This window comes from Molossus molossus, unplaced genomic scaffold, assembly GCF_014108415.1.
Source record: "Molossus molossus isolate mMolMol1 unplaced genomic scaffold, mMolMol1.p scaffold_m16_p_9, whole genome shotgun sequence".
In the NCBI taxonomy this organism is placed as follows: Eukaryota; Metazoa; Chordata; class Mammalia; order Chiroptera; family Molossidae; genus Molossus; species Molossus molossus.
Genome location: NW_023425403.1, coordinates 61,102,872 through 61,118,373, shown reverse-complemented (window position 1 = coordinate 61,118,373; position 15,502 = coordinate 61,102,872). Strand labels below are relative to the sequence as shown.

Here is a 15,502-nt window from a genome sequence, read left to right as displayed (position 1 = left end):
TATTAATACATTCACAATACTTTACTTCACTGTCCTTCACTAACTTATCAACAAGTAGGAGGATTTTGTAGCAATATTACTCTGTAACGCAAGATAAATAGCATGGCTTTTTCATAACTGCCGGTCCTCTGTAACAGATTTGTTTTGTGCATCAAAACTAGTCTAAAATCAACATTTACTCTTCCTCTGACACCCTTCTTTTTTTTTTTGGAACCCTTCTTAAAATGTAATCTTCACTTTTCTGTTATCTCATTAAGCTGACAAGTAGGACTAAAACGTATACTGTAGACAGACATAAGACACACAAATATACTCTCTTCAGCAAGTAGTGATTACAAATCTAAACTCACATCTTTAAAAACTGACAGAAAAGGTCTATACATTCAAAATATTCTCCTCCTTGCATTAAATGAGGAAAATTACTATGGGGGTTGTGTGTGTTTAAAACTTTTTCATCATCATACTTTGAATCTGCTTTTTTACCAGACAAGAACAAAATAACAAACAAACAATAGGCAGGCTGCAGCAAACACACTGTAATTATTTCTCCTTCTAGGTAGGTCTCCTAAAGTTTCTGAATGGGGTAGAGGATGCCCTGATAGGCAGATAAGAAACCTTGACAAGAAGATACTAATATTTCACTTCTGAGAAACTGCTCAATATCAAAACATAAGAGGTCTCCATCAAATCATGGTGAAAACTTCCTTAAAAAATAAAATCACACTTTGGTGAGAATTTTTATTTTCACGTAAGAGTCTTTGACAAAGTATATACCACACCACCTCAGCAAAAACTTTATTTTGAAAGACCAGGGCAAATATACTATCTGACTACTTTATCAGAGATCAGGATAATTCAAGTGGTCAACAATTTCACAATAACATTATTTACTATTTCTATCCCATTTGCTTCCATATGATCTGACACCCTGGTACTTCTCTGTGAGTGACCAGGAGCCTGCCTGTGCACATGCCTCTCCTTAAACTGATTAAATGATCCCCACACAGGCCCTCCTGAGATATTCTCTATAATGTGTGATGCCATTTTGGGGTAAGTATCCCCAGCCCTCAAGGTCTCAAGTCATGCACACAGACACCCAGAACATATGGAAACACTATTCATGATAACATCCATGGTGACCATTATGATGACCATATCACTGGGTAAAAGAAACATAGAAAAAATGATGGGCAACTGACACCAGACAATCAAATCTCCAGGAAAAGAGGACTAATAAGCCCTAGCTCTAAGACATAATATTTTATTAAATTAATAACCTATGAGAATTTAAGAACTGGTGAGGCTCTTACTTCTGTTAAAGATGAAGTAAAGAAACTAGACTAATCCTTCTGCCTGAAATAACAATAACAACAACAAAAGACCCCAAAAAATATATATGAAAGTTTTCAAAGCAGTGCACACTGGGCTATGAAAGACAGTGATCTTGGAAGATGGGAAACAAACAAGCCCCAACTGCTCTAGCTTCCTGCCTCCAGAGTTTCCAGGCTGTGGAGCAGGTGCCTTGAGCTCAGGCTGGAGTCTGTAAGATGAAGCCCAGAAGGAAGATGCAACCAGAATGGAGTTTGGAGATGTGCAAGGAGATCTCAAGGGTCCCGAGTATTCAGCAGAGAATGGACCAGCAAAAATGTGAAGGAAACTACTAAGGCCAGGGAAAGAACCATCAAAAAAGTTTAGACAACAGTGTCTGGTACTCACACAGGGCCTGGAATAGCACTTTCCCACTAGCCAGATTAGAAAACCACAGAACACTGGGCATATTCAGGAAGGTTTTGCCTCAGTAGTCAGGACAATTAGCCCTGGACATAACATTGCTCTAGTCTTGCCTAACAAATCTTAAAAGCAAGACTTTAAAAGATCAAACTGGCCCTGGCCAGTTTGGCTCAGTGGTTAGGGTGTTAGCTAGTGGACCAGAGAGGCCCAGGTTCGGTTCCCGCTAAGGACATGTACCTGGGTTGCAGTTTGTCCCCAGCCCTGATTGGGTCATGTGGGTGGCGGCAACCACTCGGTATGTCTCTCTCACAGCATGTTTTTCTCTCTCTCTCTCTCTTCCGCCCACTCTCCCTCCCTGCTCTATCTGAAGATAAATGCAAAAATGTCCTCGAGTGAGAACAACAACAAAAAAAAGATCAAACTGTTTCCAAATAATTTAACTATGTCTGGAACAAAGGTCAAGAACATGTATAGGAATACAAAAATACCACAAGAGTCAAAATTCACAATGTCTGATACCCAATCAAAGATTACCAGACATATAAAGAAGGAAAATACTACCCTTAATGGGAAGAAAATTAGTCTGTCAAAAGCAACCAGAACTGACAGATGATAAAACTGGCAGGCAAGGACTATAAAACAGCTATTATAACTGTATTCCATATCTTCAAAAGTTAAGTAGAAACAGAGAAGATACAATAAAGATTTAAATTGAACACCTAAAAATGAAAACAATTCATGAGATGAAACTTATACCAGATGGTATTAATGGCAAATTAAACATTGCAGAACCGTAGTGAACTTGAAATGGATAACCTGAATAGTTCTGTATCTACTAAAGAAATTCATAGTTCAAAATCTTTCTACAAAGAAAGCCAAGATGGCTTCACTGGGGAATTCTCTTAAACATTTAAGAAGAAATAATACCAATTCTATAAAATTCTTCTATAAAATGAAAAGGAGGGACTATTTCCAACTCATTTATGAGGCCAGCACTATTCTGATACCAAAACCAGACAAAGATATTACAAGAACAGAAAACAACACACCAATATCTTTCACAAAAATTATTTACACAACACAAAAATTATTTACACAAAAAATATTTACACAACACAAAAATTAACAAAACATTACCAAATCAAATCCAACAATACATTAAAAAGATGAATACCTCATGATCAAGTAGGATTTATCCCAGGAACAAAAGATTTAACATTTGAAAAATCAGTAACACAATAAACTAAAATACAAAAATTCTGATCACCTCAATAATCACAGAATTTGTCAATATTCAACATGTATTTCTGATAAAAACTCTCAAATTAGGAATAGAAAGGAACTTCTTCAACTTGACAGTGGCTATGTTTTAAAAACCCACAGCTAAAATCTCAGTGATGAAAGACTGAATGCTTTCCTCCTAAGATCAGACAGGGATGTCTGCTTTTCCCAATTCTCTTCACCATACTGGAGATTCTAAATGGTGTAGTGAGGCAAGAACAGGAAATAAAAGGTATGCAGATTAGGAAGAAGCAAAACTATCTCTAGTTACAGATGACATGATTGTATATGTAAAGAATCTGATGACATCTACAAAAAGCTACTAGAAATAGGTGAGATTAGCAAGATAGCAGTATTCAAGATCAATATATAAAAATAGTTTGTATTTCTATACACTAGCAAGAACCAGAAATTAAAATCATACCACCATTTATAATACATCAAATACATAAAATAAGGGATAAATTTCACAAAAGATATACAAGACCTGTACACTGGAACTAAAAAATGTTGCTAAGAGAAATTAAGAAAGACCTAAATAAAGTTGTCCCTTGTGACTAATCGGAAGGTCAAGACATCAGAATCAAATCTATAAATCGACATCTTCCCAATCAAAACTCTAGTAGGCTTTTTTGTAGAAACTGACAAACAGATTCTAAAATTCATATGGAAATACAAGAGACCTGGAAAAGCTAAAACAACTTTGAAAAAGGATAAAGTTGAAAGGCCAATGCTCCCTGATTCTGAGACTCATTACCACCCGTACATATATGAACAATGATTTTTTTACAAAGAAGCACAGGCATTTCAATAGGGGAAAGGATACTCTTCAACAAATAAAACTAGAGCAACTAGACATTTACAGGGAAGACAATGAACTCAGATTTATAGCTCACAACATATACACGAATTCACCCATAACAGACCTAAATGTAAAATCTAAAACCCTAAAATGTCTAGAAGGAAATACAAGAGAAAATCTTTATGATCTTAGATTAGGCAAAGATTTATCAGATAAGACACTAAAAACACAATCCATAAAAGACCAAACCAATACACAGACTTCTTTATTTTAAAACTTTTCTGAAAGACATAATTGAGAAAAATCAAAGGACAAGCTGTGGGGGAGGTAGTAAAGGGTAAAGGGGGTCAAATATATGGTGACAGAAGGATAGTTGACTTTGAGTGGTAAACATACAATGCGATATACAGATGGTGTATTATAGAATTGTACAAAAAAAAAGAAAGTTGCAGACGGGGATAAAATACTACTTGCAAAGTACAGGACTTGTACCCAGAATAGATGATAAACTCAAACAGAATACATAACAAACTCATACAAAATAAACAACCCCATGAAATATGAGCAAAAGATTTGAACACACACTTGATTAAAGAAGGTATATGGGCCCTGGCCAGTTTGGCTCAGCGGTTGGAGCGTCGGCCTGCGGTAGAGAGACCCGGGTTCGGTTCCCGCTAAGGGCACGTACCTCGGTTGCAGTTTGTCCCCGGCCCTGGTTGGTCGTGCGGGTGGCAGCCACTCGATGTGTCCCTTCACATCGATGTTTCTCTCTCTCTCTTCCTCTCTCTCCCTCCCGCTCTGTCTGAACAAAAAATGAAAAAATGTCCTCGGTTGAGGATTAAAAAAAAAAGGTGTATGGAACAGGAAGGGACACCTCAAAAGATCCTGAGCATCATGAAAGAAATACAAATTTAAATCACAATGATATTCCACTACATACCCACTAGAATAGCTAAAACTGAAAAGACTGACAATACCAAATGTTGACAAGGACGTGGAACAACTTGAACTCTCATATACTGCTGGTAGATGTGCAAAATGGTGTAGCCATTTTGAAAAACAGAAAATGTCTTATGAAGTTAAATACACACTTTCCATATAACTCTGAGAACCTACTTCTAGATATTTACTCAAAAGGAATAAGAATATGTCCACACAACTTATTCATTAATATTCACAGCAACTTTATTCATAATAACCAAAAACTGGAAACTCAAATGACAACGAGTTGTTACAAGAGCAATAAATTGTGATACCCCCGCCATGCAGCAACAAAGAAACAGTTTACTGCCACAGTATCCATGAATCTCACAAACACTATCCTAAGTGAAAGAAGCTAGATATGAAAGATTGCAAAATTCATGGTTCCATTTAGATGAGATTCTAGAAATAGCAAAATACGCTGACAGAAAACAAATTAGTGATTGCCAAAGATTGGGAGTCAGGGAAGAGGACTGAATGCAAAGAGGCCTCAGGAAACTTAAGAAGGGATGGGGCCATCAAACTGTCAAGAGCAGTCATCTTTGGTTGGTGGGAACATGGGTAGTTTTAATTTTCTTCTTTGTACTTTTTTGTGGTTTCCATAATTTTATAATGTAATTAGTTGCGTTAACAAAAAAACTTAAATTCACGTTTCTTAATAGGAACTGTAATATCGTATTGCTACCTAAAATGTAGATATTAGACTAGTTTACAAATGTTATTCTTTAAAAACAAGATATAGTATAAGAAAAACCAGCCAACACCCTGGCTGGTTTGGCTCAGCAGTTGAGAGCATCAGCCTGTGGACCAGAGAGTCCCCGGGTTTGGTTTCCGCTAGGGGCATGTACTGTAAATAAATAAATAAATGAATGAATAAATAAATAAATAAAAAAGAAAAACCAGCATACTTGTAAATAGAATACCCAAATAGTAAACTGTAATTTTGAACATTTTTTCTTATGTTAGAAATGGAACATCTTTACTTTAAAATGTAACAAAATTTATTTGCATGTTTGTTTTTTTTATCCTCACCCGAGGATATTTTTCCATTTTTTGTACAGACAGAGTGGGAGGGAGAGAGAGGAAGGGAGAGAGAGAGAGAAACATCGACGTGAAGGGACACATCAAGTGGCTGCCACCCGCACGACCAACCAGGGCCGGGGACAAATTGCAACCGAGGTACGTGCCCTTAGCGGGAACCGAACCCGGGTCTCTCCGGACCGCAGGCCGACGCTCTAACCGCTGAGCCAAACCAGCCAGGGCTATTTGCATGTTTTAATTTCAACACATAATCATAAAACACAATGAAGCAGGGGAAAAAATCTATTAACAAGTGTAATAAGAGTTTTCTATATAACATAATAGAATTATAACACTGATTTGCTGCATATTTAGAAAATGTTAAGTCATGTAGCTCTTAGAAAAGAAACACACCTGTCTCCTACAACGGGATAACGTTAAATATTTTTCTAGGTGATTAAGTCTGAAAATAAAATAAAAATCCCACAACCACCAAAAACTGAAAACACTCATTTATTTGGGACATGGTCTCATAGTACTCCTCCTGTTCTTGTTGGAAGTAAATATTACATTTCTATTACTTTCTTTATTGGTGACTCAGAAACAAAACGGGGGACCACACAATCCAGTGCAGTTGGGTAACTTTATTTAGGCAACCATAAAAACAACCAGGTAAAGAGAAAGAAAGGATGCTGGCCTCACCATGTCTTACAGTTCTCCTTGCCTAAGAAAATTCCACGAGGACTCTACCAAGTTCTACTTTTTGTCATACTGGAACCTTACCTGGTAGAGCTCTTCCAGGTTGTATCTGATGGAGGTACTACTTTGTATGGCTTTCACTGCCTCATGAAGTTTCTGCCAGGTGTCCTGAGTATAGTTATCAGGCAATTTAGGTCTGTCTGTAAATCCAGATAGAGTCAGTGGTGAATGAAATCCATGCTAACAGTCATACATCTTTCAAAAAATGGTCTACAAAAAAGTGCTTTAATAGACACATAGGAAAGGAACAGAGAAATTGGATTTTTCCTATACAAAGTATTGCATTTATAAATCTGTTACATTACAGACTATGCAACCATAATATCTTTGTTTTGCTAAATACATTTTGTATTAATACTAAGGATAAATACATAGAAACTACAAGGTGGGCAAAAGTAGGTTTACTGCTGTCAGTATTTGAACTTTATTCAGTTTATTCTTGCATTACTATTTCTTATTGCATTCTTTATTTGTATTACAACTGTAAACCTACTTTTGCCCACCCCTGCAAACAACTCTTCCTTTTACTTAAGTTGGCTTTATAAACGTATAAACGTGTAATAAACTCTACACAAAAACATTTAAAGTTGACTTAAATTATTCAACGTTGGAAGGTGAAGAATAAGCTTATAATTGCAGTACTTGCACCAAACATGCTTACTTTGAGAGAGTTAACAGTGATAGAGCCGGTGAAAAGTGAAGAAGTAATAAAAACGACATCACGAAGAACTTCAGTGGCTGCTACTTATTCTTGGTCGGCCATGTGAATCAAGAAATCTGAATTACTTGGCCTAATTTATTCCATTTGGAAAGCTGTTACCAGTCAGCTCAACCCACAGTCCTCACTGCAGGTTAAGCCGGCAGTTGGAAAGGCCCGCGCCCTCACCGGGGGGACCCGGGGACCCCTACCCTACTCCGAGGGCCCCGGAGCCGAGCCCAATGACCGCCAACTGGGGAGGAGACTTCCGAAAAGCCGGGGTCCAGAGGACGGCACCCCCACTCTGGGACGCCGCCACGGGCGCCTTAAAGCCACTCGGCCCAACGCCCTGCAGCCCTCCGGAGCCGGTTCCCCCACTCCATCCTGGGTAGCCCCCGCCGCCGGCTCCCTTTCTGGCCCCCAGACTCCAAGCTGTGGTCGCCCCTCCCCCTCCCCGGAGCCCACAAGGCCGCCCCCTCCTTAGGCCGCTCCGGGTACCCACCTCGGAAATTCTTGATCACTAGTTTCTTGGAGCCGCCGCCGCCCCCTGGCTTGGAGGTGACGGCGGCGGCGGCGAGGGACGCGGGCTTGGTGAGGCCATTGGTGTGCCCGACGAGCGCCGAGAAGTTGCCCTTCCTGGGGGTCTCGTCGGCCATGGCTGCGGCCGGGAAGCAGTGGGCGCCCCGCCCCGTCCGGCCGCCTTCTCCGCCTCCTCCTCGAGCCGCGCGGCGGGGCCTCCCTCCTCCGCTCCCTTCAGCAACTCCCGGCCTCGTCAGCGCCGCCCCGGCCCGCCCCAAAAGCCGCACAGCCTCCGCCAGGCCCCCGCTGCGCTCCGACCCGGCCCCGGCCCCGGCCCCGGCCCCGCTCCGACCCAGCCCCGGCCCCGGCCCGGCCACCGACCCTGGGCTCGCGAGCACTGCCAGTCCGCGTCCACCCGCGGTCCGTGTGGAACTTGCAACAGTCGAGGGGGCGGCGGAGCACAAGCTCTGTTAGCTCGGGGGGCCTGCTCTCCCTGGGCGGGCCGGAGCACCCAGGGGGCGCGGACCAGGGGCTGAGGGGAGCTGGGGGAACCAGCACAGAGACCCCCAGCCTTTCTCAGCCTGGGCACGTCGCCATGCCGGTCTCGGGCTCGCGCTCCCACGGCCACTTCCTCCGGAACCGACGTGCAGAGTTAGTTGGGTCCGGGAAGCGGGGCGGAGAACGGACCGCGAGCCGGAAGTGACGCGAGGCCCTGCACGCAAGCTCCGCCAGGTCCTGGCGGTGGGCGCCACTATGGCGCACATCACTATCAACCAGTACCTGCAGCAGGTAACACAGTCCCTGCGCGGCTCGCGCGGTCTGCGGTGTCTTCACCTCTTTCTCTGGGCTGTCGGACTTTGGATTCCGGGTGGGCAGGCAGCTCCTGTCTGGCTGCGGTCGGGGTGGACACCACGTCCGGTTGAGTGTGTTCGCTGACTGCACTTGAGCCCTTGTTCGCCAGACGGGAAGCCAGGACGATTGAAGCCGAGGCACGCCGCTGTATTTCTGGGTGACCCAGGGTTGCACCGATTGTCGCTGCCCTCAATTTGGGGATGTGTGTGTGTATGGAGAGGGTGGCGGTCCCTAGTCCTAGAGGATGCTGAAGGGCCGGTTAGCCGCGCGAGGGAGTCGGGGTTCAGTCGTTGTGCAGCCATTGAAGGCATGACCTAAGGGTCTGACCTGGAGTTTTGTTTATTTTTGGATAGACACTGATGGAAATAGAAGATGTAGATAGTAAAGTACTGCGAGCCTTTAGACATAGCTACCATTCAGTACACGCTCTGTGTTTTCACTTGGCACACTTTCTCCTTTGGGAAATGTCTCTCAACGGGGTTTTTGCCCATACAGCCAGAGAACGGCAGTAGCATATTTCAAACCTAGGTATTTATGGATTCAAAGTTTGCAATTTTCCACTAAGCTATGCTAGTTCGCAGAACTAGAACCGTGATAATAAGATAATAAGGATAAGGAAAAGAGGAAATGAATTTTAAATGTATCTGAAGGAAACATTACCAAGACTTAGTGATAATTTTGGGTTGAGGAATAAGGAAGAATCAAGAACGATTCCTGGGTTTCTAGCTTAGGAAACAAATGAACAGAACAGATTTGGAGGGAAACAAATTTAGTTTTGGACATGTTGAATTGCAGGCATCTGTTGACACCAGGTGAAGATATTCAGTTGGATATAGTCAGAGATGATTAAGATCATTAGTTGCTTAATTGAGAAAGCAGTTTAAAACAGGATTCATGAAAAAAGCAGACAGATACTTTTATTTTAACTTAAAACATACAAATATACATTCATATGTCAGTCTTTTGGTTGAAGCCTAAGATCTCTGCTTAAGGATAAGTGTCCTGTGTGTGGCCTTACTTTTGCAGAGTTCACATTTTCCAATATCAGTGTATTTAAAGTTGACCAAGGACTTAGTGAAGAACCAATATGAATATAGAATATCTCTAGAATTTTATGTTTTTCTTAATCTCTTACATTTTTCCTGCCTACATGTAGTTCTGTTTATTTATTTATTTATTTATTTTTCTATTATGGGTTCCTTGAATGTTGTCTGACTTGTGGATGACCAATACAATTTGTCGACTGGATAAATGGAGGCAGATAGGGGGTCTAGGGTGGGGGATAGGGGTGTGAAGCTCACCCATAGCCTTGATGAGTTGCCAGTGCTCAGGCCTACTTATTCTAGTAAGGAGTAAGGTTAGGATTTGTGCTGGTCTATATGACTCTAAGTTTTATATTCCCCTGTTTCACCAGACTGCCTCTCGATCTTGTTCTCTGCATTCCCAGAGGAGTACTCTGAGAATCTCTGTTAATTGTCTATCTTATTTGATGAAATAGTTTGGGGTGATAAGAAGAACAGTTAGTGCTAGTTGAATGACTACTGAGAACCAGGCACCGTTGTATACAGTAATTTGTCATCACTGTTTTTGTAGGAAGTAGGTCCATTGCAAGCTGCATTTTACTGAGGAGGTTAACTGGTTTTCCAAGGTCACTGGCATTTAAGTGACACATTAAAACCAGGAGTTCTGACTCCAGAGTTCATGCTCTTAACAGGAAGCTCACTGCTTTTGTTGGTCGAAGTTTCAGCCAGCTTTTCCTGTCCTTGTCAACCTGGCTGTTTCCTAATTTTTGAAGTACATCGTTTCTTGAATCTCAGTGAACTTGTCAACTTGGATACATCTTCATTCCTTATTTTATGGTTTCACAACATTCTCAGCCATCAGATACCTGTGGCAAGTGGTATGTTTCATTCCTCATGTTCTCTGTGATCACTTCCTAATAGCTACTGGGTCTGGGGTTTGATTTTACCCTCCTCATAAGCTAATGAGTTCTGTTAGTTTCATGGATGCTGGCAGAACACGTGTGATTCCTGGGTTAGAAACCAAGGACCTTATTACTCAGGATAGCAAACAGAATGGCATCAGCATGTTGGTTTTGGTTCCCCTGGACCCCAAGTCCCACAGGTGATGTGATGGGCCCAGAAGGGTAGGGTACCTGCATAGGTATCAAGAGAAAAACAGTGCATTTTGGGAATCCACCCTTTTTTTTTTTTTTTTTTTTAATTAATTATTGTTACAAATGTTTCTCCTTTTTTCCCCATTGACAACTCTCCTCCTGATCCTGCCCCCCCTACCCCCAGCATTGTTGTCTATGGCCATGTTTATGCATACATGCATATAAGTTCTGTGGTTTATCTCTTCCCTCCTCCTACCACCCTCTTCTGAGGTTTGTCAGTCTGTACCCTACTTATATGTCTTTGGGCCTATTTTATTCATCAGCTTGTTTTGTTCATTATATTCCACAAATAAGTGAGATCATGGGATATTTGTCTTTTTAATTTTTCTTTATTGATTTATAGAGCAAGGAAGAGATAGAAACATCTATGAGAGAGAACATTGATTGGCTGCCTCTTGCATGCCTCCCATTGGGGATTTGGTCCACAACCTGGGCATGTGCCCTGACCAGGAATCAAACTGGCAACCTCTTGGTGCATGGGTGGATTCTCAACCACTTAGCCACACTGGCCAGGCGGGAATCTACCCATTTTATAGCAGGCAGTAAGCTAATCTGTTTTTGTCCAGGATAGGGGGGTTGGAGGGGAGACATTACTTTATTTCTCAAAGTGACCTCCTACTTAACAGCCCTGAGTAGCAGCTTGAGTAAAAGAGCCAGCAATCATGGCTTTGGGGTGCCAGCACACCTGTCTCGAGAGGCCCAAGGATGACTGTGACTAAGTTGTCCCCTCATCTATTGAGGCCCCTTTTTTTAGTGCTCGGAGTTTCAACAGGCATTCAATTCATCTTCTGTTTAGAGGGGACAGGTTGAGTTACTTTACATTTTTCCATATAGTCTACTTTTTGAAATTGTTCTACTTAGAAAAAGATCAGTTTTCGGATCTTGGAGTTTCTAGTATCTCTTTGAGGTCCGATATTATTCTTTTTAGTGTCCTGTATTTTTCTTTTGTCTGTTTTGCAAACTCTTATTTCAAATGACAAGTTACTTTTTATAATATTTTTAATTGATTTTAGAGAGAGGAAGGGAGAGAGAGAGAGAAAGAAACAGAAATGTTGATCAGTTGCCTACCACACATGCCCGGACAGGAGATTGAACCCATAACCTAAGTATGTACCTTGACTGGGAATTGAACCCCTTACCTTTTGGTCTATGGGACAATGTTCCAACCAACTGAGCCACACCACCTTGGGTGCAAGTTACTTTTTTAAAACTGTGTTTATATTTAAAATTTTTATTTTTCTTCCAGCTTTTTATTCTGAAAACTTCCAAACCTATTTAAAACTTGAAACAATTACAATGAAGACACACACACCCCTCACCTGGCCCACCCACCATGTTTGCTTTATCCTTCCCTTTAGGCATGTGTACTTCTCTCCAGAACCATTTGAAAGAAAGTCAGTGACACTATGGCCCTTCACTGTGCATTCACCCAAGACCAATGTGTTCCACTATATACCTGCTGTGCCTTTACTACACCTAAGAAATTTAACGTCAGCATTAATATCAATATTTTCTAATACAGAGTCTGTAGTTGAATTTTCCACATCTCCTAAAGTGTTCTTTAGAACTTTAGATCCGGACAGGTCACATCCTGCATTTGGTTTGTTTGCTCTTTAGTTCTTTAAAAAAATCCTTGCCCGACCGGTGTGTCTCAGTGGTTGAGCATTGACCCGTGTACCAAGAGGTCGTTGGTTCGATTCCCAGTCAGGGCACAAGCCCAGGTTGTGGGCCAAATCCCTAGTGGAGGGCATGCAGGAGGCAGCCAGTCGATGTTCTCTCTCATCGATGTTTCTATCTCTCCCTCTCCTTTCCTCTCTCTAAAATCAATAAAGAAAAGTAAATAAATAAATATATATAAATAAAAGAATCCTCTTGCCCTTTTGGGGTGGGGGGTTATGACATTTAACCTTTTTAAAAATGTGCTGGCTAGTTGACTTGTAGATGTCTCACAATCTGCCTTTGATTGTTTCCCTGATAATTAGATTCAGGTTAAATTTGATAGTGTGAATTTCCCATAGCCTCGCTTCAGGAGACACACACATTGGTGATATTCACTTGATGTCCATCAGATGCTCCAGTCTTTTTTTTTTTTTATCCTCACCCGAGGACATTTTTCCATTTTTTGCTCAGGTAGAGTGGGAGGGAGAGACAGGAACAGAGAGAGAGAGAGAAACATCGATGTGAAAGGGACACATCGAGTGGCTGCCACCCGCACAACCGACCAGGGCCGGGGACAAACTGCAACCGAGGTACGCGCCCTTAGCGGAAACCGAACCCGGGTCTCTCAGGACCGCAGGCTGACTCTCTAACCGCTGAGCCAAACCGGCCAGGGCAGATGCTCCAGTCTTGAGGTGCCTTTTCCCTTGTTATTAATTTGTAATCTGGGGAAAATGGGGGACATCTGTAATACTCTAACGATAAAGATAAAGCAATTGTGATTTGTTGAGTGGACTAGGAGAACCTGAGAGCATCCTGTTCTTCAAGACTCTGTCACAAAATGGTTTTAGCTTTCATTTGTGGCCCTTTTCCAAGTCAGTTATTACATTAGTGTTTGCCAAGTGATGATTTCGTATCATTCTTTCTACATTTGTTAGTATTTCATCAGTTTAAAAACGCTTTCCCCTATGTGCCCCTCTTTTAAAAAGTATCATTATGGATTATTTTTAATGCCAAGTTATAATCCACTACCAATATTAAGAATGTTATTCTTTTTGAAGCTCAAATTGTACCATATCAGGTCACTGGGAGCCCCTTCGGACTGATTTCTGTGGCTTTTTAATATGTCTTCATCCTTCTTTGAACCCTACTTTGCTTTATGGCACAATGATGTCTATTCTATGCTCACTTAGTTCTTTCCCTGTCCCAGCATTGGATCAGCTATTTCTTCAGGAATTCTAGTTTCTTTTAGTGGAGAATGAAGTTTAGAAAACCAGTCTGAGTGGTAGGTGTGCTTATTGCTACTGGGAGTCATTATTTCTAGGCCTTTTTAGGGAACGGAGCTAGTAAATATATTTTTGAGGAACTATGAATTCCCAGAGTAGATGATTTCCCCATGGACCAGCTTGGAGCCTGGAGTTTTCGATGTGACCAGCAGCAGCCAAGAAAGAACTTATTCCTAGAAGTGCCCAGGACCAGAGAGCTTCACCTGGTGAGCTGTGCAGTCTGTGAATCAGGCCCATGGGCTGCTAAATGGGCTCATCTGGAGTCCAGCTGCCATCGTCCAAGGGGAGGTGTTTAAATGAAAAGGCCAAAGCTTCTAGGACATGACATATTAAGTGACTAAAGCAGATGACAGAGTTGCCTGTGATCTCAGTGCCTGAAGGTCCTTAAGATAGCCTGTTGCCATCCTTCTGTTTTCCTACACACACACACACACACACACACACACACACTCTCACTCACTCACTCACTCACACTCTCAACTCTCACTCCTTACACCCCATGATGGGAACTTTGGCAGCCTTTATCAGCTTCCTTCCCAAAATACTGATGGGATCAGTATTTGATAACTCAAACAAGTAACCCTGAACAAATATCTTGTTTCTTGTTGTAAGGTAAATCCTTAGAAGTATAATTGCTGGCTCAAAATGCTTATGTAGTTTTGTTGAATAGTCAAGTGGCAAATTCTTTTTTTTTTTTATCCTCACCCGAGGACATTTTTCCATTTTCTGTTCAGACAGAGTATGAGGGAGAGAGAGGAAGAGAGAGAGAGAGAATCATCTATGTGAAAGGTACACATCGAGTGGCTGCCACCCGCACGACCCAGCCAGGGCCGGGGACAAACTGCAACCCAGATACTTGCCCTTAGCGGGAACCGAATCCGGGTCTCTGGACAGCAGGCCGACGCTCTAACCACTGAGCCAAACTGGCCAGGGCATCAAGTGGCAAATTCTTTATTAGATAAGGTAGTATAAATGTTCCCAGTCAGTGCTCTGAGTGGTACCACAGATAAGGAGTTTAATCCCCTTGGTGTCTCAGTGACTTTTGCCTCCACTTTTTCTGGCTATGGGTACCTGGGTATAGGATTACTGGGGAGTAGGTGTATGCTCTCTTTCGTAGGCATACCAGTGTTACAAAGTGGATTCCACCTCACCCTAATACAGCAATGTGTGAGAGTTTCAATTTTAACTTATCTGTGGGTGTGTAGAAGTATCTTGCTGCATTTCACTGCTGGGTCGGGTGTGAGCACCTTCTCAGGAACATACCAATTGGATATTCTCTATATGACGTCCCAGGTCAGAGTCTTGTGTGGACATAAAATTCACATATTTAATTTTAATATAGATATTATATATATATATATATATATATATATATATATATATATATCTTTATGCTTGACTTTCTCCTAACTTATGTAGTTGGGATTTTTATGTACGTTTTAGTGAATATAATTTTGAAATATCATTTGCTTTTCTAATTATAAATATTTGCTATAATTGTCTTCCAGTATAGAAATATATAAAAGTCTCCTCAGCCCTTACCCCACTGGCTTAAAGGGTCAACTGGTATGGCATGGAGCCCTGCATTTCTTCATGTGCTTACATGTCATACATTTTCTTTTTCTCCCAGATCAAGTTATGCAGTTTTTCTGTGACTTAACTTTTTCTCTTTTTCCTTTTGCTTAACAATAAGCATATTGTGGACACTTTCCCACATTATTGCATGTAGGCTTATTTCATTC

At 41.6% G+C, this 15,502-nt stretch overlaps 2 protein-coding genes across 21 annotated transcripts in view; one reads left to right on the top strand and one right to left on the bottom strand.

The window, feature by feature from the left end:
• Positions 1-7,942, bottom strand: part of CUL4A (cullin 4A) — a 65,335-nt gene extending 57,393 nt beyond the window's left edge. For 5 of the 6 annotated variants that reach the window (XM_036249503.1, XM_036249505.1, XM_036249504.1 and 2 more), the window contains exons 1-2: positions 7,774-7,942; positions 6,599-6,714 (exon numbers count right to left, since the gene is read on the bottom strand). In XM_036249503.1, the coding sequence (XP_036105396.1) occupies positions 6,599-6,714; positions 7,774-7,927 (270 nt within the window). In that variant the 5' untranslated portion in view covers positions 7,928-7,942. Of the gene's footprint in view, positions 1-6,598; positions 6,715-7,235; positions 7,325-7,773 lie in introns of all 6 variants that reach the window. The other variant, XM_036249506.1, reaches the window with a different exon arrangement.
• A 384-nt stretch (positions 7,943-8,326) lies between these two features.
• The window catches only part of PCID2 (PCI domain containing 2), a 56,577-nt gene continuing 49,401 nt past the window's right edge, over positions 8,327-15,502 (top strand). For 9 of the 15 annotated variants that reach the window (XM_036249633.1, XM_036249639.1, XM_036249631.1 and 6 more), the window contains exon 1: positions 13,860-13,966. In XM_036249633.1, coding sequence (XP_036105526.1) covers positions 13,871-13,966 — 96 coding nt within the window. In that variant the 5' untranslated portion in view covers positions 13,860-13,870. Of the gene's footprint in view, positions 8,580-10,523; positions 10,543-13,859; positions 13,967-15,502 lie in introns of those variants that run through there. The other 6 variants (XM_036249632.1, XM_036249635.1, XM_036249642.1 and 3 more) reach the window with 6 other exon arrangements.